The 22450-nt window shown below is 37.0% G+C and overlaps 2 protein-coding genes across 3 annotated transcripts; one reads left to right on the top strand and one right to left on the bottom strand.

Annotated features, from left to right (window-relative positions):
- Positions 1-9418: 9418 nt before the first annotated feature.
- On the top strand, positions 9419-14285 carry LOC145777062 (uncharacterized). Of its 2 annotated transcripts, none has more exons than XM_082588344.1 (5): positions 9419-9505; positions 11312-11532; positions 11684-11870; positions 12022-12227; positions 13831-14285. In XM_082588344.1, exons 1-5 carry the CDS (start codon positions 9472-9474, stop codon positions 14146-14148), a joined length of 966 nt encoding a protein of 321 aa, XP_082444470.1. In that variant the 5' UTR covers positions 9419-9471; the 3' UTR covers positions 14149-14285. The 2 variants fall into 2 exon arrangements, with proteins under 2 accessions (XP_082444470.1, XP_082444469.1); XM_082588343.1 differs by lacking the exon at positions 9419-9505 and adding an exon at positions 9570-9794.
- A 750-nt stretch (positions 14286-15035) lies between these two features.
- Positions 15036-21672, bottom strand: LOC145777061 (mitochondrial glutathione transporter SLC25A40-like). Its single transcript, XM_082588342.1, has 10 exons — positions 21553-21672; positions 20949-21118; positions 19980-20047; positions 19576-19703; positions 18434-18508; positions 17925-18023; positions 17476-17652; positions 16831-16911; positions 16221-16293; positions 15036-15640 (listed from the first exon to the last, which is right to left on the bottom strand). Exons 1-10 carry the CDS (start codon positions 21617-21619, stop codon positions 15517-15519), a joined length of 1062 nt encoding a protein of 353 aa, XP_082444468.1. The 5' UTR covers positions 21620-21672; the 3' UTR covers positions 15036-15516.
- Positions 21673-22450: the final 778 nt, after the last annotated feature.

The following is a 22450-nucleotide window of genomic DNA, read 5'->3' as shown; positions in this document are numbered from 1 at the left end:
ATGAGATTGCATGCACTGGTGTTGAAGTGCACTCTTATCATTGATCAAAGATCGACACTCAGGCGATTACGTCACCCAATTGATCCGCAAGGGATCATTTTTTGGCCCGCACAAAAAGAACAATGTTTTTTTTTTTCTTCAAGTATTTCTCCTTTTTTATTGTCCTGACATGACATTAACGGCGCATGCAATTTTTTCCTTTATTTTATTGCGACGTTTTGATGACCAGTTTGTGGAAATGACGCTTTTGATGGGAATGAATAACTGGTGAAAATTGGTTTAGAATGTAGATGATACAGGCCACTGACATTAGTGATGAAATAATGCTTTAGAAAAAACAGTAGCCAAGCATATTTTTATAGATAAAATTAACTCAATCTCTGTCACATTTTGGTTGTAAAATGAAATAGACTTGTGAATGAAGCCATTGTCAAAACCCCAAATACCAAAATTAAGCAAGTAAGCCAATCTATTAAAGCAAGTAAGCCAATCTCCGTACCAGTTAACAGTTGCGATTTTTACATCATTTCAACATCGCCAGACGTTGAAACTATGTAAAAAAGGCACTTTTGCTAACTGAGGTAACTGCCATCACGCAGATTTCAGACCCAAAATTGCCCAAATGCCTTCCCAGACAGCGAATCGTTTTTGTACGTTGATTTAATGTGTAAAAGATAATTAAATCAACGTACAAAACGACGGATTTGCTATGTGGGTTGCTTAGACAGTTGCGTGCTTTCAATAAGTCATAGTTCAATTCTATCAAATAAGAGATTTGTTTGCACAACGTGAAGTGATCAGGCACATAATTGACTCACAATTATGACGGCAAACGGCTTTCTTGTCCATGGCACTGTTGTTGTGGTTGGATTCTTTGTTGTCATTGTCCTAAGGAAATTCATAAGTAAAGAAACACTGTCTGATCCAGAAGCAGCTACTGCAAATAAAATAAAAATATTTGTCGTTATTTTTTTTAAATGTAAAGCGTTCTAAAATTTCACATCTCAGCTCTTTGTCTAAAGATGTTGATGCCATGGTGTTAACAATGGGAGTCTAAACTCTACTACATGCAACATAGTAAACAAATCTGCGGAACGTGTTGTGTTGACACTTAAATAACCTTTTTCAAACGTCAAGGAAACTCAAAAAAATCTTTGCAATTCCATCATTTTTTCAAGTATATTAAGGTTTACACTTTGACACTTCGTTTGCACATCTACTTTATCAAAATCTATTATATACTATCGATGTTTAGCCTGAAAAGGATTCATTAACCATTTTCAGGCCACTTTGCCAATAAAAAGCTTATTCGAAATAATTCTCAATAAGTTCAACCTCAACTTGCACGTTTCGTCTTTCACTTTCACATTTGTCAGATAAACGTTGCAACTAGTGCCAGAAACTACAATATTCCTGATCAACACCAAACTTTTGGTATTTACTGTATAAATTTCTTAGTCAATTTTCTTGCCTACCTGTTTTTGTGGCAAGAATGAAACAAACAAATAGTATCAGCATCTTCGTTTCTCGCATCTTCATATCGTTTGAGTAGCTAATAATGTTGTTTCCACTAAAAAAAGCAACAATGTATATTCAACTTTACTATATTGCAATAATTGATTCTCTTCTCTTTATAAGTATCTCACAAAATGTTCATGAAATGAATCGTTTCTTTTATGTGGTAGTTTTTGGTATTTTGTGCATCCGGTAACGGTATTTGCTATTTAGATGCTAGAAAAATAAAACAATGCGTGTCAATGCAATTATTGTGAAGCTTGAGTCACAGAAATGAAATAGTTTGGAGTCTGTTGATAAAATAAAGAAAACATTTGTGAAATTTTTTTATTTTAACCTAGAAAACTCGTTCAACATAGCTAAGCGAAACGAATGTCTGTATACATTTGATCACGTAAAAAAAATTCTGAAAAAATGACTTTACAGACTTTAGAGGACCCTCCTCATGAAAAACTGCATGTTTTTCAATTAAGAACGAAGAAGACCAAGGATAACTTAAAGAGAAAGTGAGTAGAAGATAATTTAGTTGTTGTTTTCAAATAACATACTTTTTCTTACATGACTAGACAATTTGTAATTTACAAAGGTTTTTTATACAAATACATTAAAGCTGAAAACAATCGGCAAACAATCTTCTTTTCCAACAAAGGAAAGTAGCCAATTGGGAGAAAAAAAAAAAGCGAAGAATATATTTCTCAGAATTAAACGTTAGCCTACATATGCTGTACCTTCGTCGTTGCTTTAAAGATGCACAGAAATTGAATGCTCACAGCAGACACGACATGGAAATTCATAGAAATACAACAAAAACTTATACACTCATTGCAGAGGCAAAAGGAGTTCATTTCACGCTTCAGTTAAATCAAACGGAATGAGTCAATTTACGAACGGCTTGCGGGCCGCAGCAAGGCATCGCAAGTCTTTTTGTGCTATTGGTCATAATGATCTTCGGTGTTTGTCATAATTTAGACGATTGTTTTAAAAATTGATTATGTCATTGTCTTGCAAGGTTTGCTTGCACGGACGCTGGTATCACAAGTGAAATAAAAAATAAAAAAAACTATCTGCAAAGAACTTAACGTTATTGTTCCAGGCACAAAAAAATTGCATAAGAACTAATACCAAACGTTTTCGGCTTTCGTGGAGTTCTCCTCAGGAAATGTTTACTTGGCAGAGAGTGCTGCCTGTGAGTGTGGTGAAATGCAGACGGCAGCTCACATAATCAAGCATTGCCCGCTAAACAGACCACCTCATGATATGGAAGGCCGAGTCTCCCTTGATGACACCAGGCAGTGGCTAAACGACGAGTGCTCTGATATATAGTGACAACACGAGAGACGAAGACAAAAATGACATATAGATGATGCGCCGCACCAATTGGTGAAGAAGAAATTACATGAAGTATAAAGAATAAGCAAAAATGTGAGAAACAAATTAAATAGAAAACACGCTGCAAAAAGACCACCCGCACGCCCATAGTTGCTTGTTCAAGGATGGATTTTTATCCTTAATGTGTTTTAAAGATCTTTGTTTGGATCTCAGTTCTACCTTTGCATTAATGATTTAGTTTAATTAATAATGAACACGCTGCACGTGAGAGATACGCTGTTCAGAACATGGTTACCAGGTGGCTCAAAATTTGGGAAGAAAACGATAAATTGATCTAGTTTTTTATGCTGTGTCCGACTGCTGGAAAATCATTCGGACATTTATTTAATTCCCTATGTTTAATATCCTTGGATATCATTGAAGTGCTGCACTACAAATAGAACATTTTTTTGTTGTTGTCTTGAAATGTCTGGATTTCAGACCATAACTAACTGTCCGAATTCCTCCTGGATTACCTTGGTTCAGGTGGTATCAGCATAAATGGGAAATACAAATAGGGCATTCGTATTGCTTCTGCTTATACAGCACTTTAAGTGTTACTACGTGTAGATTTTTCCAATCACCTGGTGTCGCTTAATAGGCTAGTCCACCAGTTGAACGGTAGGTACTTTAACATTACCCACTCGTCGAAAAGGTACACAATCATGCGTGACATGTTCATTCGCGATTCAGCTGATTTCAGTCATGTGACTCGACACGTGATATTCTGATCGAAAAATTTTGATACAAAAAAATTTAACTGAATGCTTCACCACAATCACCGTTGCCTAATGGTTAGGGCAGAGCAGTAGTAAATTCGATTTCGTGGGTTCGATTCCCACACTCCGCTAATACTATTTTTTCTTCTGCAACTGAACTGAGTGCAAGAAGGATCTTAATGGTAGCCACTTTAACAAGTCGAAATTGTGACTAAAACACACAGCAATTTCACATTGAAAAGCAGGCAGTCTTCGACGAGTGGGTGATGTAAAAGTGCCTACCCAGTTGAACGATTGAAAAAAATATGACTCTTTGGCTTGAAATAGCTGTTTTTTGTTTGTAAAATCATGTTTTTATCGTTGGAGTGTCGGGAAAAGAAACCTGCCATTATTTTTTATCAAAACGTATGAACTCACTGCGTGATATTGGCAACTGCGTTCGGCAGCATGGCTGGGTGGTGAGGGTGCTTGCATGACTCTCCAGAGGAGGTCGGTTCGATACCGCTGCAGAGTACACAGCTCTCGTTTTCTTTTGCTGCTTCTGGTCTATTGTTGAATTTACTTTTCCATGGTGTGGGTTTTTTCGTACGGTATTGGTTTGTTATCCTTGTTCCGCATTATTTTCTCAATAAGCGAAATAAACTCTTCTCTCTATTGCTTTCCACAACCTTATTTTCTGATTAAGTTTCTCCAATAGAGCCAAGTCAAATACGTTTAATGTTTTTTTTTGTTTTTTTTTATTATAAATTGAAGGAATATCACTTCATTTGTTTTTATTTCAAAAAATCCAAGAACTTTTTTGAATAAAAACATCAACACCTAATTTGGCATTTAAAATATACAGTAGCCTACAGTAGCCCATAACAAGGGGCGCCGGAACGATTTTTGAGTGGGGAGGCAAGATTACAAAAAAAGGGCACTTTTGTTTACTAAAAAGCCAATTTTTTTTTCAAGTTTTAAGATAAGATATAGCGATAATGCTAATCTATCAGCTCACTATGTATTAAGTAATGATAGCCTACAAGTGTCCGGTATACAAAGAAGGCATCATGCTATGTTATAATGATGTAACCTACTGTCAAGCCTTAAAGCAGCCTGCGGCCATGGCCGCTAAGTAGTGCTTAAATGACCGCCGGTGCTACCTCCTCAATCGGCCAAGTTTGGCTGCCGGTCTCTTCTAGCCAATTATTTAATTTCGCAATAGAATGATCGTGGATTAACTGTTGAAAAATATGTAGTATCAAAGAGTGACGCAAAATTAGGTCAGCGCGTCATAATCGCCACTGTTGCATTGTGCAGGAATATTAGTTATTGATGGAATATATCCATCTGCGATCACCAGCGCTGTAAGTTTTGTTTGTAATTTCTGACGTTTATTTTAACAAAGTCTTAATCCGAAGTGCTAATTTAAGTCGGCTGGCAATAATGTCGTTTTTATGTCGATTCGATGTTGTCGGACATTGAATCGTTGTTAAAAAGGAGAACTAGGTTAGTTGACGTCCGAGGGGAAAACATTTTTTGATCATATTTTGCAAAAATTATCCTTCTTTTAGTAATGTCCTTCACATCATTGAAATACTTATTTTATTACCTTGCCGTCATCGTCAACACATGTCGAACATTGTTTTTCGTTGCTAAAAAGAATTCTAGGGAAGTGGCGAATTTCTTTAAAATCAGCCACATTGGAGACACTCGTGCGAGTGTCGTTAGAGTTAGATGACGGCAAAATTTTGTGCCGTAAATATTATTTTGAGGCAAAAATGAAAGATTATAATTAGGCTAAGAGCGAATAGCATAAATTGTTATATTGCAAAATGTGAAGTAGCTTACATGACTTTAAAAGGGCACCATTGCCCCCCTGCCCCTCCATCTGGAGAAAAATTGAGGGCAGGGGGGCAACCGCCCCCCCTGCCCCCCCGCTTCCGGCGCCCCTGCCCATAATCGAAACCAAAATCCAACAAAAACATATAATACAATTTTATATTGAAAGTCTAACCTTCGATAGGTAAACCAAAATTTAATTTTTTGATTGAGTGGACCAAAATCATGGTTCAGTGCTTGCTTGGTCAACAAAGGTAAGATTGTTTTGTCCTGAGCTGCTATTGTAGCCAAACTTAGGAGCCATTGTAGTTGTAGGCAATAGGCGTCATCACAAGATATTATGGTAGAGCTTTTTCTCGGCGTTATTAAGTTTGGCATTCTTTTCTCATAACTCCTAAGTGCCAAACCAACAAAGACATATAATAACAATGCAAAATCAAACAATTTTCATAGAAAGTTATTATAGCCTACTCGCGCTGAGGATAGGACATTTTCTCAAACAATAGAGCAGTTGAGAGAATTTGAATTTCCTCCCTTTTCATTTTTTAACCCTTTCAGTGCGTGTACCCGGTGTTACCGGGTATAGCAACATGTCGGTGAAATGCGTGTACCCGGTAATACCGGGTAGTCAGTTAAAACCTTGTTAAAGCTAGTTATTGACTTGCACGTGCCAGCTTGGCTTGTTTCTATGCCCTAGAAGTTATTTGTAGCTGTTTAAAAACGTCAAACTTTAAAATGTCGGGGAGCAATGTGCGAGGTAGTCGATTCAATACGGAGGAAGCGGTAGGTCAGATTTTTGCTTGCACAGACAGCGAGGACAATTTTGATATTGCTGATAGAGAAGTTTCGTTTCCGCATGTTGACTATGACAGCCCGGGGAGTGATTGGGAATGTGATTTGAATGATTTTTATGATTTACATCTTGACGATAGATCCATGGATGTGTCTCCCGATTATGATGAAGAGGGTGGTCGTCGTGTGAGCCTCTGGGCCCGAGGGTCTATCCTTTTACCACCTCAGATTTACGATGTTCCCGGACTACACTGGAAGGCTACTAGAGAGCAGCCAGTCTTTGGTTTCATCATCCATGACACGCAGACCTTCCACTCCATTAGATGGCTTGAAGATGGAACAGTCATTGATGATGTGGTCTGCGGTCTGTTCCTCGGCACCACAATCACAGGAGGAGGAAGAGGCCATTCCCCGTTGGTGCATGGTTGAGCGGAAAAGCCGACGCCCGTACGAAGACGGTTGAGGCGCACCCATGCCTGTCTTGGTAGCCTTAGGCCGATGGGGCGTGTGTCGGCGTCGGGGCTGAACGAATAGAGTCTGGTGGCGCTTGACTTCCATTCAGAACTCCATTTATGGTCCGCCCAAGTAGCCGCATTTATGGTCCGCCCAAGTTTGCCCTGACTGTTCAAGCCAGCCAGGCCTGCATGCAGATAAAGATTGTTTTAGGGTTTACCACATCAAATTGGATTATTCTGTAGCTGCACCCAGGGCCGGATTTAGCTGATGGAGGGCCGGGGGCACTTTTAGATCGGGAGGCCTCGTGCAAAAAATTTTTTAGCTTCGTCGGCGCGAAAAACCACCTCTACGTGTACAGTAGCAGTAATCCAGCACTGCACAGCATTTTGCAGAAACTTCAAAGGCCGAAAAAAAATAATAATACAAAATTACATTTTTTCTGCGTCGAGGGTCCCTTCAAAAGGGAGGCCCGGGGCACCTGCACCCTCTGCCCCCTCCCTAAATCCGGGCCTGGTTGCACCTGATGAAAAAAACAGAGATTCATTAGACGTATAGCCTACGAGTAAATGTCTAAATTATGCTCTCACCAAACTCAACAACCTGAAGTTTGTACTGTGAAAGAAAGCAAAAACATTTATTGAAAAGCATTAGCCTATGTGATAGAAGACTACAATCACTATGTAGCCTACAAACTATAACTATTTTTCAATGTATCTTTAATTTTTTACATGGTATTTTATGGTTCTTTTTGTCCGTTTTGTGTATTTTTATCTATTTTCAGTAAACAACAAGACATTCCAACAACATTTTACTAGAAAAAAAACTTTTTTTTACAGATTTTCTAAAAATTAAAGCATCTAAAATGGCTGCCACGAAGTCACGTGACAATCTATCTGTGTAAAATTTTAAAATTTTCCTTATTTTTATTAGTGCAACTTTTTTTAAATCTAAAACACAAAAGAAATTTTCAAAAAGCTCTAATAGGAGCTTATTTTCATTCATTATGAAATGTATATTTTTTTCTAAATTTTTTTTTTAATTTATTACTTTTTTTACCAGTTTCATTTTTTAAATGTTATTCAGTAATTGATTTTGTTCGTTTTGTGTATCTTTATCCATATTTAGTAAGCAAAAAGACTTTCTAACTACATTTCATTACAAAAAAAAACGTTTTCTTGACAAACTTCACAAAAATGAAAAAATCAAAATGGCTGCCATGACGTCACGTGACAATCTAACTGCGCAAAACTCTAAAATTTTGCCTGTTTTTATTAGTCCAACCCTTTTTAAATTCTAATACACAAAAGAAATTTTCAAAAAAGCTCTTGTAGTACTTTTTGCACATTCATTTGAAAATGCATATTTTTTCCTAAAAAAGGGCTTAGCACAGGGACTAGACATACCTATAGCAGCGAAAGGGTTGTCGACTGAATAAATTTACTGATTTGTTTGAAAGCTATGGAGTAAAGTGGATTATGCAACTGTTGGCTGCTGTTTCCCTAACCAGGAACAATAACAAGCCATAATTTATTTCTTGATCATATTGAATGATTTTTGTAGCAGATTTTAGAAAACTATTTTATGCTGTTTACGAAAATACTTTACCCGATGAATGGTTGAAATTACGCAGTGCACCGAAAAACCAAATAAACAGCTAATTTATTGATGTATATGATCCCTGGTTAACCGCGTATTAGATAATTGAACTAAGTGTTGTTTTCTGCATAGCCAAGAGGTGAGAGCCCTGGTATGACGCTCGGAAAGTTTGAGACTGTTTAAAAGTATGCGACTGTGTCTTTGGCGTGACACATAAAAATGATAACAATGTGTGTTTTGGCACATATTGGCATGTCTGAAGATGGATATATAGGCTATGATGGTTGGCTTCATTGCTTTCCCTTCCACTTAATCTAAACCTCAACCACCGAGCCTAAGTCTAGATACGACAAAAGACTGAGAGTTGAACTATCAATTTTTTGATCGTGCCTTTTGTTGTAAAGCCGGATGTTTATCTACTGAGTTGTCAGAGCAAGGGATTTAACACCGGGAAGCCGGTTACAGAATTTCCGGTAATTTAACGATAATTTGGAATTTCCATTTCTGGTTTTACGCGCACAAAATTCCTGTGTTTTCCAAATACTTACAATGCACGTAATATGCAGCACCTTTGCAATGTATTGCAGACTGCAGAGCATTCCCGCCAATATTAATTGAGGTAAAACGAGCTTTATCTGAGCTTAAATGTGGTCATTGCATGTTCGCTTTGTTGTTTTTGATTTTTTTTTATCAGCCATTTTTATCATTAAGCTGTGTTTACAATAACCTCGTTTTTTTAAGGATCTCCGGATCGAACAAGGCTTTTTCTCGCTTTTCTGGTTTAACAAAAATTCGGAAAATCAAAAACCCTACTGGGGGCGGGTTGTGTTTGTTGACAAACTAATAGCTTATCAAAAATAACCATGTATTGTGTAAACCTTCTTTTAAAGTATTGTTGTGTCTTATGGCGTTCTAGAAACCACGCTTTATGTTTCTCTGAACCATCAAAGTTTGCCATTACTACATTTTACCATCGTTGTCAGACGTTTATACTACGTAGTGACCAGGCACTGCTATAGTGACTTTACTACTTCAGAGCAAGCATTCAGACAAAGAAAACTATCCAGCATTTCATGATATCAGATTGCTTTTGTTTATAATTTGAAAGGGTAGAAACAGTCTTTAAAGTTTAAACCTTTTGTTTACAGCCTATTTGAACAAAGAAATGTTTTAATTAGTGATAAGTAAGAAAGTCAGGAAAACAATGTCTTGTGATGTCTCTACACAATATCGCTCAAGTAAGTAAAGTTAATTCTAACAAAAGCTTTATTGTGACTTTGCTTGATCATAGATCTAGCTGAAGTCGCTTGCTACCGGAGGGTTTTAATTTATGTGAGCTTGTAGACTTAGCTATTTTCGGAGAGCGTTAAGTTTTTTTTGATGCAATAAAATAGGCTGCACTTAGTATATTCTGAAATATATCTTAATCACTAAACATGGGGTCTAACAAGAGTAGCCGAATCATTAAAAGTTTTCTTGGCAAAAAGAAAAGCAAAGATCCAAAAGATGTAGAAACCAAAACTCAAGGTAAAGTATATTTTATTGCCATACGTGAACGACATAGAAAAAATTGTTTAAAAAAGGTAAATTGAGTTTTTAAACTTATTTAGACGGGTTATGCATATCAAAAAATCTCTAAATAAAATAACTCATGCATTCATTGGCCCCATAAGAGGGCCTCTTTTAAGGGGAAAGTAAAGGGCAATTGCCCCTTCCGGTGAAAGGTTCGCACTTAAATTTTTGCCCCCCCAACTATTTAGTAATTTTTTTCATTTCAAGTTACGTAATATCAATAACAGTCTTTGTAATTTCTTTACAAAAAGAAAAGTAGCCTGCCCTACCTTTTAAAAATTTTCGAATCTCCTTTCAGAATTAAGCATCAGTTCAGCATTATTCCTTTGCGGTTAAAACTCTTTTGACATAATAGACGTGAATTATCAGACCAATAAAAACTATCCTGTTAAATGATAAAATATTTTGAAATTATGAAACAATTTTTTTCTGGAAGAGACCTCCAATGCCCCCAATAGAAGGTGTTTCACTTTCGTCAACTCGTTGCCAGGTTTACAGACATGTGCAAATAATGGTTATTTGCCCAGTGCCCACCCTACTCCGAATTTTTGTGCTGGCTACACTCTTGGCACTAGCACATCAATACACTGACAATGTAAGCTTACTTCGTGGGCCTGTAAGCAAACATCAAATAATACTTCCATTGCGGATTTCAAATGAACGTTGATGCTATCATAGAAAAAGTTTGGAAAAAATAAAATAATACGTTTTGGCATGTGAGTTATCCATCAGAGAAGTCAGCAACGAGTTGAGCGGATCTGGGTGGCTTTGCCCCCCAGCAGCTACGACAATCACTGATAATATCTCCCCTCCAGTGAAAATCTGTTAAAAGAGGCCCTGCCCCATAACCCGGAACTTTTTTAACTTTGGCATTTTCAACTCTAATGTATGGCGCACGAGAAAATAGGGCCTACGTAAGTATAGAGTCATCAAGTTAATATGAGCAAAATATATGCGCAGCATTATGTGTACTGATTGCAACGATTAAAAACGTATTAAAAACGCGATTCTATAAAGAAATGCTCTGAAACCCATACTCGTATCACAACTGAATTATTTTTACAAAAGTAGCCTACGTGACAACGAATTCTTTCTCGGATGTAGCCTAAGCAAGAGTTAAGTGTGGTTTTAAAAGCAAAAGCTTTTCTCTAAGACATCCCACTGTAAGTAGCGTAAATGGGAAAACAAATCTAGTCGCATAATTTGAATTAGGTACTGAATAATAACCCCTTCCATGCGAAGGTAATTCCTAATCAGAATAAATTATACAAGTTATAGGACTTCGCTGATTTTATTTGTTTGGTAATTATGAATGAAAATGTAGGCTATTTGTGCTAATCCCTAGTACAAACAAACAGCTGAGGGCCTATAGGCTATATTTTAGAATGTTTTGCGATTTTGAGTGGTGTCATGACCTAACAGCTAGATTTGTAATACCGGGTATTAGTTGTTTTATTTGAGTTTTTTTACAGACGAAAAAGAAGCTGAAGTACCTGAACAAACTACAGAAGAAGAGACAACTGATGAGAATAATAAAATAAAGAAAGGCAAAAAGTCTAAAAAGAGTAAAAAGAAAAAGGGCCCTTCACCTCAACAAGTTATGTTCTCCAACCGTTCCATCAGCAATCTTTCTCGAGCTCTTGGCTGCAATGATTGGATTAGACTTGCTTATGCACTTGGATTTTTACCACAAGTAATCCTTTATTGCTTATAGAAATAAAAACACTGTAGGCTACTAAAAGTTTTATGAGCCATATACCCAGCTTACAATGTTTTACTTGAGACTATATCTCTGTTTTATTGTGAAATCTATTATCTTGAATAATTTCGTCTTCTTTTTTAAGGCTATAGCTCACTTCACCGGACGTGCCAGCTCTTCACAAAATTCTTACAGTCAATGCACAATGATGTTGAAAACCTGGCGCGACCAAACTGCTCCAGATGAAATACTTCCTCGACTTAGCGATGCTTTGCAAAAAATACGGCGACATGACTTGGCCGTAAAGATTAGCCTCGAACTAGCTATAAAAGGTAAACATAAGAAGAAAGATTTTCAACAATGCACACTATTGTATCTTAAGTAGGATATAAGGTTTTTTTCGTTGAGCAAGTAGGCTTAGTTCTTATTGAGTCCGATATTCTTCTTTGATTGCTTGCAACATATAAGAATTTTTCTTTATAGCTACAGATGATAACGAAAATGCAGACCCCACTCAATTTCCTGAACTTTTGAACTTGTTGAGCGAGAATAGTTATTCAAGTTCAACTACTCTCAACCAAAGTGAGATAGCTTTTACGGACAACAACGTAAGCTTTTTAGCTCGGCAATTGCTTGCACGAGAAGAATGGAAAAGATTGGCATACGCTCTTGAATTCTTACCAGATGAAGTAAGTTTTGGCTTCAAATTTGTTTTGTTCACTCAGGTCTTAGGTTAAAATGTCGGAGAAAACTGAGCATACAGCAGGTGGCGTATTGTTGATATTGGTTTGGGAATGTCATTAAGCTTAGGCCTATAATGTTAAACCAATGCTAGTTAGCAAACACTGTAACTTCTGTTAATGCAGATTGCAGGTTATAGCATATTATATTGTCGACCCCCGTTCGCTCAGTAGTTATGCGCCAGGCTCAAGACAGGCCCGTAACTAGCTTGGAGCAGCAGGGGGGGCGAAAAGTATTCTAGAGGGGGCCCAACTTTTACTTTCCATATCATGTACGAAAACGACGTTTGTACACAATGTGGGTATATTTACGCAAGAACATTAATCGTAGGCCTAATACAACGTTTACATTAGACTAGTTTATCATAGAACCAGTCAGTGGCGTAGCCAGGAATTTTGAAACGGGGTGGGGGTTGACGGCCGACGGCGTCTTCGCCAAAGGCGACACCCAGCAGTGGGGGGTCTGGGGGGCCTCCCCCAGAAAATTTTGAAAAATTACTTTGAATTTGGTGCATTCTGAAAGCATTTTCAACAAACATGTGGGTATAAATATTCCTGTAAAATGGTGCTGTCCGGTGGCATAGCAAAAGGATAAGATCATGTTTTCTAGGGCATTTTTCGGTAATAAAGCTAAGTCTCTATGTTTTCTTGTTGCTAATTCCTGGCTGAGATATTTGAATGTTTGGTATTGGCAAAACTCGCTCTTTTAATGCAGTTTCGTTTAAAATTAGGCAAACTTTGTTTTATTGACAACATTCTACCACACCCTTAAACACACAATGTTTACAATTAAATAACACAAGAAAATTGAGTATAAAACTGAAAAGTCAGCGAACAGAGCTAATTAACATAATTTTTTCCAGGGGATGCCAACATTTTTGCAGGGGGGGCTTCGCCCCCCCTGCGCCCCCCCTAGTTAGTAGTTACGGGCCTGGCTCAAGATCACACGGCGTATTTCAGGACTGCTCTCCATTCAGCGGCACCTAGTGATTGGAATAGTTCCCAGGCAAGAACACTTCAATAATCGGAAAACTTCATTCTGTCAATCTCGATAACCGGCCCTGCGTCAAGAGCCTTTACAAGTATGCGAAACTATCAGGAATAACCTATCAAGGCTTTGTCAGTCCGAGGATAAAGATTCAAAAACCAACCATTATAATAAAATTGGTAGCCTACACTTTTTAATTTGAAACACAGTCTAAGCTAAAAGGATTTTCCGTTAATATCCACCATGTAGGCACATCGTTAGCTACAATTTTGTCCATTCCTGCTAACTCCATTTGGTATTTTATTGTGTCCAACTACATTTTACATCACTTAATACAGGTTAAACTGAACAGGTTTAATTTATGTTTTTCGGCAGTCGAATGTAGCTTGACAGCGATAGACCACGTGTTTCGCCCATGAGGCTGGGCTCATCAGTATCGCCCACTAATTCATGCCAAAACCACAAACCCTTTAAGCGAAAGAACCAAAGATTTATAAGTGTACATTGAAATAAAAGTTTCATTCCGCAATCTTTAATATTTTTCAAAATTTTACTTTTTAACAGGTTTCACAGATCATCGCATCCGCCAGCAGCTCACAGAACCTGTACGCTCAAGCACACAAGATGCTAATGAAGTATCGGGAGCGCACACTACCCTGTGAGATCATCGGCAAGCTCCGGCTTGCGTTTATCCGAATCCGCAGACACGACCTTGTTTTTCTTTTGGATTTGGGGGTAATTACCACTTCAGAAGGCTCGGACTCAGAAACAAGGGAAGATAAACTGAAGAGGCTTCATGCACAAACCAAGCGACCGAAGAAAACCTGGGGAGAAAATCTCATTGCATCAAAGTTCCCAGAGTTGCAGACATTGACAAATTAATAACAACGATCAATTGAAACGTAAGCTATGGTACTGTATCTGAAACCTTTTTACCTTGCTGCACGAAGCCTTCTTGTATTAGTTGATGCTTAATTTATGTTCATGAAAAAAATGTTGGAATTAACGCTTTTGCAGCATGTGTTGTGTACTTGTGTAGCCGCGATTGGATGGATAGGCTTGTGCAAGACAACTTTTGTTTTGTCAAAACATACTTCAGATGTAATATCTGTGTAGCTGAGCTTACATAGGGAAAGGTGGGGCAAAACGACCTTTTTTAATTTTTCGAAAAAATGTTTATCTTTGCAGTAATCTTTCCTCACAAGAACATACGTCATGATAACTCGATAAGGTTGTTTTTGCTCCAGTTTGCATGAAATTTCACGCAACGTTGTTAATGTTACACGGCTTAATTTGTTTTTGCTTGGTTTGTTATCAGCAAAGCAAAAATTATGTAACAATTAATAAAGTGTAAACATGGCCACAAACGTTAAACCTTAGCCGCGCCTGGTAGAGTGAGTTAAATTCTTGACCCAAAAACTAATTTTAACACACAAATCCAGATTTTCGTGCTAAACACTCAGCCAAAGTTTTTTTCCAACGCAACATAACATGAAAGTGTCGACCTAAAAACACTGCTTGTCTGTACCCAGACAGCAAAATCCATTATTTTTACATTGATTCAACGTCCGCAGTATTTTGGGACTAAAATTGCCTTTTTCCTATTGGTTTAATGTTTGCAGACGCTAAAGTGGTGTAGTTGACTTGGAATAGGTAAAAAAAAATTATACTTAGTCTGCCCTGCCTCTTATGTGTTGTCAACGTGCTCACTGCTCACGTTGGCAACCACAAAAGTTTTTATTATAAAAACTTGACAATCAACATAACTCTCTTATTTTTTTTAATAAGAAATTGAAGCAATAACGTAAAGTATTTAAAATTGCAATTTTCTAAGGAAAGAACTTTAATCACAACAAGTGTAGCCTACGGAACACTTTCAGCGCATCAATTTTAGAAAATTTCAATGCTCTTTACTCCTGCAATACACCGGTTCAAGATAGGGTAGGTTACTTGCCTATTCAAAATTATACACATGTGCCACAAAATATTCTTCAAATACAAAAATAGCCAAAACTAATAGTTAATTGTTAGCAACCCATTTATAATTGCATATTAGTTTTTCTGCAGCAACAAATATTACACTTAAACTCAATTTGATATCATTTCCAAAGCGTTCGGTAGTCAAATGCAAGCCAGCGATTAAGGCGGCATCACAAATCTTTCCTCTTTCGTGGTGACCTCAGCGCTTCACTGCACTCGTGTTACGTGGACCGTGACCATAGGTATTCCGGATGGAACCGGTTTAAGAAATCAGCTGGTCGATGTTAAGTTCGTGGTGAATTCCGTCGGTGGGATGATTTCATTTGATTCTATTTCATGGCAATCACAGTCGAGGTCAGGAGATCCTTTCTTCGCGTTTCGTTGTCTAAAAAAACTGAAAATCAAACAAGTTAATTTTCGTCCACGCATGTGCTCTAGCTCAGGGCTTCGCAAACGTCTTCATAGTGCAATCTTTTTTCAGACAATAATCTTCTAGGCAAACCTTTGGTGGACAGTTTATAGTGTAAACTACGCACCATAGGCTCACTTTTCATTGTTTTGGCAAGCCTAAAATCACGATTTATGGGGTCGCAACCCATAGTTTGGAAAGCCTTGTTCTAGCCGGGTGTAGACAAACTACATTTTGAGCTCGTATTTTGCAAAAACAACAACAGTCGTTTGTTTGTTTAATACCAAACTGACAAATTTCAGCCAGTTTTCTCACTTTCTTTAACAGTTTGAGTTAAAGGCAGCACGCGTCGATCTATAGTAAACACCTGATCCCGCAAATAAAAAAAAAAGAACCTAAACAGAATCTAAGCAAGCTGTTAAATGAAACAATGTCAAATTGGGATGTGGCATACCAATGGCTCTCTTCACTAACAAGATTTAAGTATCTCAGAAGTGGAAAGCGCAGTAGCATCGCACGACAAAAGGAAAGTTGAAAAACAAACAAAGAGCGCAAAAACTCTCACCTTTTCCCCAACTCATATGTGCCTATCATGATGGCGCATGCGGGAGCTATCTTCGCACAACGTGGGATGATTCCTGAAAGAAAAATGAAGTTTTAGATAAATATTAACTTTTAATAGTGGCGAGGCGCGAAGTTGGATGCAATCACGAAAAAAAATGAATGAGTTCTTCTTTGTGAGAAATTTTAACCGAACACTTGGTAAAATAGATTCTGCTTTTTGAGCAAGTACATTTTATTTACAAAAAAATTGGCTTAATTTTATCTTGAAAATAAATTGAAACACTTAAAAACCGTTTGACCTTAATATTGATGCAAGCTAACCATTATCTCGGGACTGAGAAAGTCTGTTGTTTAGAAGCTTAACACCAACAATTTCGTGTGTTTGTATAGCCTTTAAATCACTGAACCAGGCAGCTCTGATGAAGTTTTCCACTACAGGCATGTAAAGGATTGTTGCCTGGACACTTCTTCAATCGCATGTCTATCTTTGAAGCTGGTTGCTCAGCAACATTCGCACAGAAATGAACATCAGTCACGAAAACTTTTCGATTTAGAATAGGAAAATTTTAAGACTTTATCTCGATAAATCCCTTCTTTGCTCATATACGAACCAACAAATAAGCCTCTGAGTCCACTTTCGCGTACAATCTTTTTCATCACGGAGTAAGTAGTTGTACTTTCTTTTGCATTCACTGCATCAATATTAACAAGAAGGTTATTCAAACTATATTCTGTCATCAGCAGACCGCTAGCTTTAAAGAGGACGAACAACAATTAATGGCATACAGACGGCGTTGCATGATACTATGGCCAATTGACCATGCAAGAGAGCCGTTTCTCGTTTCTACTGTATTAACTTAAACTCAGAGGAAATTGGACGTGCATGTGTTTAGGTAGCGCAGAATTCGACTCATTTCATGAGACCCTGACACAGAGACCTTTCTATAAATTGATTAATGATTATTTCAGACTGTTCGAAAAATACATCCGTATCACCGAAATGCAATCCCATCGTCATCACTATGCCGAAAAAAAAAACGTCAGTACAAATCACGAGTACATTGTTTTTAGTGTAGACAAAAACTAGCAATCATGAATGTCTTCAGCAGAGAGATTTGATGCGGCAATAGAAAATAAGAATTATGTAAAATAAAAATTGAAATCGTAAAACTTAAATTTTTCTATTTTACCAACTTTTTCTTGGTTGAGAACGTAAAAAAAGCGAAACAAATGCTATTTTTATGGTTTCGACTTACATCCTAACATTTCGAGTTCACCGAGAGTAATTTGACGCTTGGTTTTAACCACGTCCAAAGGTAAAGTAACAATTCCGGCAGCTATTCCAGCACAAAATCCACATATGAACGACCTGACGAACACCGATGAATGATGAACTTTCAACTTGAGTCGCTCATACAAGTACCAGTACATCACTGCAAACATGGAGATAAGGCGATGTAACTTTAACATACGACAACATGGAACGAACATTAACATTGTTTTTTCTGTTTATGCAACATCAGATATGAAATACCGTATCACACTATATTTGACAATTGTACTTCGTGCTGAAAATTCTGTTGTAAACTAAATTCGACAATAATTAAAAGTCCTTATTCCAGCACACTGATAAAACATTTCGTTAAAAACGGTGCTCTTCACAACTTTGAAACAGCAGTCAGTAAGCAAAATTAGGTTCACCTACTTGAAAAGGGTATATCTCTGAGCATTGTCGGACCTAAACCTATCCACAGAGATCGGATTCCAGCTGCTTGAATGGAAGATTGGACAGCTGTTCTAATTTCTATAATAAAATACACTAGTAAATAATCTGGCAGTGGAAGGAAACTTTTGCATATTGCATTGCCTAAAGACCTAAACTACCAGTTTGACAAAGCTAAACTTGAGTCAACTCACTAAGAAATTCAACAACGGCAAGAAAATGATTTTAAATGAGAACCAGGCACAAAATACAGAAATTGCACATGTTTGGTTCATGAAATCCGCTTTCGTTCATCACAGAGGACTTTATCTCTGCTATAGTTTGGCCGGAGAGTCACGATAACCTAACTTGAAATTAAACATTTCTATACAAGGTTCACAAAAATGTCCACAACTGTAAGGAAAGGTAATGACAAATGGAACATCGGCAAAAAAAGATTAAATCTACAATATGTTGGTAGCTAAATGAAGTTTGAAGGAATGGAACCATACCTTTTCCTGACAATCGTGTTGACTGCATTTTTGTACGAATGAGTTCAAGCGGGGAAATAAGTGTAACGGTGCCACCTAAAACGAACAAAGGTTACTTACACACAGCTTGGATAACGATAAAAATTCCAGATACATGTTTGTAACAATGCATGAACAAACAATGAATGCATTTAACAAATAACAACTTTAGATTCACTTTAATTAAGGTGAAACACATTCAATTGCTGTTAAGTTATGATTAAATTGGTGCTAAAACAAACAAGCAATTATAAACTTTAAAATACCACCTACATTAAACAGTATCTCATGAAAAGACAGAGTCAGCCCGAAAATGAAAACCTTAGTGACTTATGTACACAGGCCATGCCAATAAGCAAGCGTCAAATTTGACTTCAGGTTGAAATGCTATGCTAGAGAATAGAGATCAGAACATTCTGTCGCGGCCGACTTGACGGGAGACGACTGTCTGCTCCGACCTGTAGCAGAGACAACTCACCGCAGGGTACAATCTCATTGTGATGCTATTTGACGCAAATTCAAGTCTATCTTGCATTGTGCAGATATTTTTGTTTAAAAAGTAAAGGTGGTCCCATACTTGATTTTTAAGTGTCAGGTATGAGAAGATAAGGTTCTCATTGTACTAAGCTTTGGCACTAAGGAGAGTAGGGTGGCCAGTTTCTTTCTCTCGGCCGCTTTTCTTTCAGCAATTATGCGCACTCAAATTATTACACCCTAGGTGGAGGTGAGGAGTGTTTTCAACAACCAGCGTAAGCCGAGAGTCGAACTGGGTTTGCATTATTGGAAAGACAACGTCTTATCCACTGCGTCATCCCGCCGCATTTTTGTTTACCAGTGTTGAATACCTATCACAACTTTTGCTCAAAAATAAACATAAAATAGAATGTGTTGATGAGATAGTCTTTTTAAGTGATAAATTTGTGATGGGAATTAAACATTGGTAAACAAAAGTATCTGCACAAGGCAAGGTATGCTCAACGGGTAAAGTAAAACTCACGTCAAATAGTATTACAGTGAAATTTCTCTGCAATAGGTTGGCTATGTCAGAATGCCGTGTACTTAGTTATTTCATATACCCATACTGCAATATTAGCAATGTGTGATGTATATCATGATCAATTTACCTCTTGCAATAGCTCCTGCAAATATGGGTGCATAGTCAACAAAAGAAGAATTGAAGCGAACAGAGAAATACTGTTTCAGTTGATCATAAGCTGAGAAGTACACGACAGTAGCAGGGACAGCCATCACTCTGGCACACAATATAAAAACCTTTGTTGCATAACAAATAACACTGCAAAGTTTAAATCAATTTCCAGCAATGCAATACTTGCTTATGAAACAGCAATTCCGGCAACATCTCAAGCTGCTGCAACCAGTGCATTGTCTCAGTTTTAGGGTCTATGAGGTCCGAACTCCACAGATCCTGTAGGTAGGTGTCAAAGCAATTCAACTTGATAAACTCTACACTAAAAAAACAGCATTGCTATTTCTAAACTTGGTAAAAAAGGATGAAATTAAAACTTACAAAGTAGGAGATAGGCCACTCCACAGTGATGTTATACCTTCTCTCCTGGCAATGTGGATCATTCCATGCTAAATACATTTTGGGTAAGTTCACAACAAGAAAGGGTAATTGAATCAAATTGATGGCTTAAATAAATGATTATATATATATATTAGAGAAAAGGATGAACTAGAATTAAGTGCCGAATTAAGTGCCAGGGAGCACTTAAACCCAAACCTAACAACTAAAAGTGCAATTAAAGAGCACATCGCCTCTTGTGAAACGTGCACTGACAATGTCTCGATCGACCAATTTAAAATCATCTCTAGAGGCAGATCTGATTTTCAGACTAAGATCATGGAAGCCTTAAGAATCAAACGTAACAACCCATCTCTCAACCGGCAGTTATTCGCCTGTGGCTCATCGTTCCTTTTGTGTGTGTTCTAATTGTTTTGTCCAATGCCTGTAGTCTACACCTCACGTGATCTGTTTCCCACCGCATAATTTACTCGCAATCATTCTCGTATCATTTATTCAGTTTGTGCTTTCAGTCCAGAGTGTCGTTACAGTTACAGTGCATAGTCAAATTTATCTTACGATTTTTCATTTTATGTATTGCAGATTTAATTCCTGATGAGGACACACGTACGTGTCGAAAACGTTTGAGTTTATTTTATTTAATTATGTTATATTTTGTGTGAAATAAAGTATGCTAAACCCGCTAAAGTTACTATGTTTTCTCTATGGTTCAACAAAGCAAACTCTCTACCAAAGCTTTATATATATATTAAACTAACAATTTGAATTGACTATGCAATGTATTAACTAAATCAAAAATGATATATATAATATTGCATAGCCTTTACCGTACCTCCAATGTAGTTTGTTTCAAACATTTCTGAGTTCTAACACTTATTATATATATATATATATACCGTACGAAAAGTACAACAATTCACAATCTACTTATATATACATGCTATTACTGACAAGAGTTCCATTGAACTGACTAGGTCGCTTGTACCACTTCAGATTTTGGACCCCATTGTTTCCATTTACGCAATAACACATGTGATCCATCAGACCATTGCAATATAAGAAGCATTTTTGATTGGTCTTTTGAGATTGCATTCGAATTTTTATGACATCCAATGGTGTTACTGATAAAATAAAAACACAAACTTTGTAATACAAAATGATATGCCAGGGATTTGAATAGTATTAAAAATATTGAAACCCTTTGAACAAAAACGATTCTATATATACATACAGTATCTCAAGTTTTAGCTTAAAAATCTGAAGCACAACCTTTTTCCATACTATGACAAGGAAGAAAGCTTGAAACTTACAACCTAAAATTTTATATCAACATTAATGTCATACAATAGTCATAAGGATAACTGGATATTTGGCAATTCATCTAATTACAAAATATCTTCTCCACTCAATCATTTTTCAGTAATGTGAGAGACAGAAACAGAATTGTTTAGCAAGTTAAATGCTTATTATTTGTAAGCCATATGTAAAAACTTATGGCATGTTTACAAAAATTATATACTTTCTCAAAGCTCTTTTAAGATGACCTAAAACTTACCAAAAAGGGAAGTGAGGATTGCTCCAGATCCTGAAGAGAGCATCTGTTGTGATGGTGTAATTTCCATCTTGAGAAAGTAAACAAAATTAACACATGTATCTTACAGCATTACGAAGACCTAAATTAGTAATATTACAATATGTAAGATGGAGACTAAACTAGAGATGTACCAATATTTTCACCGAGCCCAATATCACTTTTTAGGCAGATACCAATTCCGATATTTTTGCCGATACTATAGTATTGCAGTTTTCGTGTTTGCGAAGAGGTAAATTAAATGCTAAGTTTGATCTTATTTACATACAACCAGTACCATTGACAGCGAAATGGCCCGTTTCAGTGAGTCCGATTCCTTAACGGAGGATTTTTTCATTTTTTTTTTAAATTATCGGGTACCGTAGCCTAATGATCATTGCCGTTTTAGGGTTAGAGGTTAGGAACTCACTGAATCGGACTAACCGAATAGTAGCAGACCCCATTGACAGGGTAGTTGAGAAGATACTTTCTGATTCCGGCCCAGGATAATATTAGGGGCCCAAAAAGTTGACAAAACCACTAGGCTATTCTTCGGATATATGGCATGTTTCTTAGAAATGTCTTGATTTAGGATCAATGATTTCATTAGTACCAGGCCCAAATTATTATCCACGCAATGGCCCTGCATAAAATTATTAAAAAGAGCTTCGAGTTGGCATAATCTAAATTTATAAAGATTCATTATCTCATTTTAAAGATTCAATTAGGATAATCTCAACTGTAGTGTTGTGTCATGTAGGGTGGACAGAAATTTGTTGGACTTTTTTTTATTTTGTGATTAAACATATTGAACCATAAACAGACATAACTAAGCAACAACACTACATTTAACATTATAAAAACAAAAAACAACAAGCAAACG

This window comes from Aplidium turbinatum, chromosome 9, assembly GCF_918807975.1.
Source record: "Aplidium turbinatum chromosome 9, kaAplTurb1.1, whole genome shotgun sequence".
Lineage (NCBI taxonomy): Eukaryota > Metazoa > Chordata > Ascidiacea > Aplousobranchia > Polyclinidae > Aplidium > Aplidium turbinatum.
This window is presented reverse-complemented; position numbering and strand designations above follow the sequence as displayed.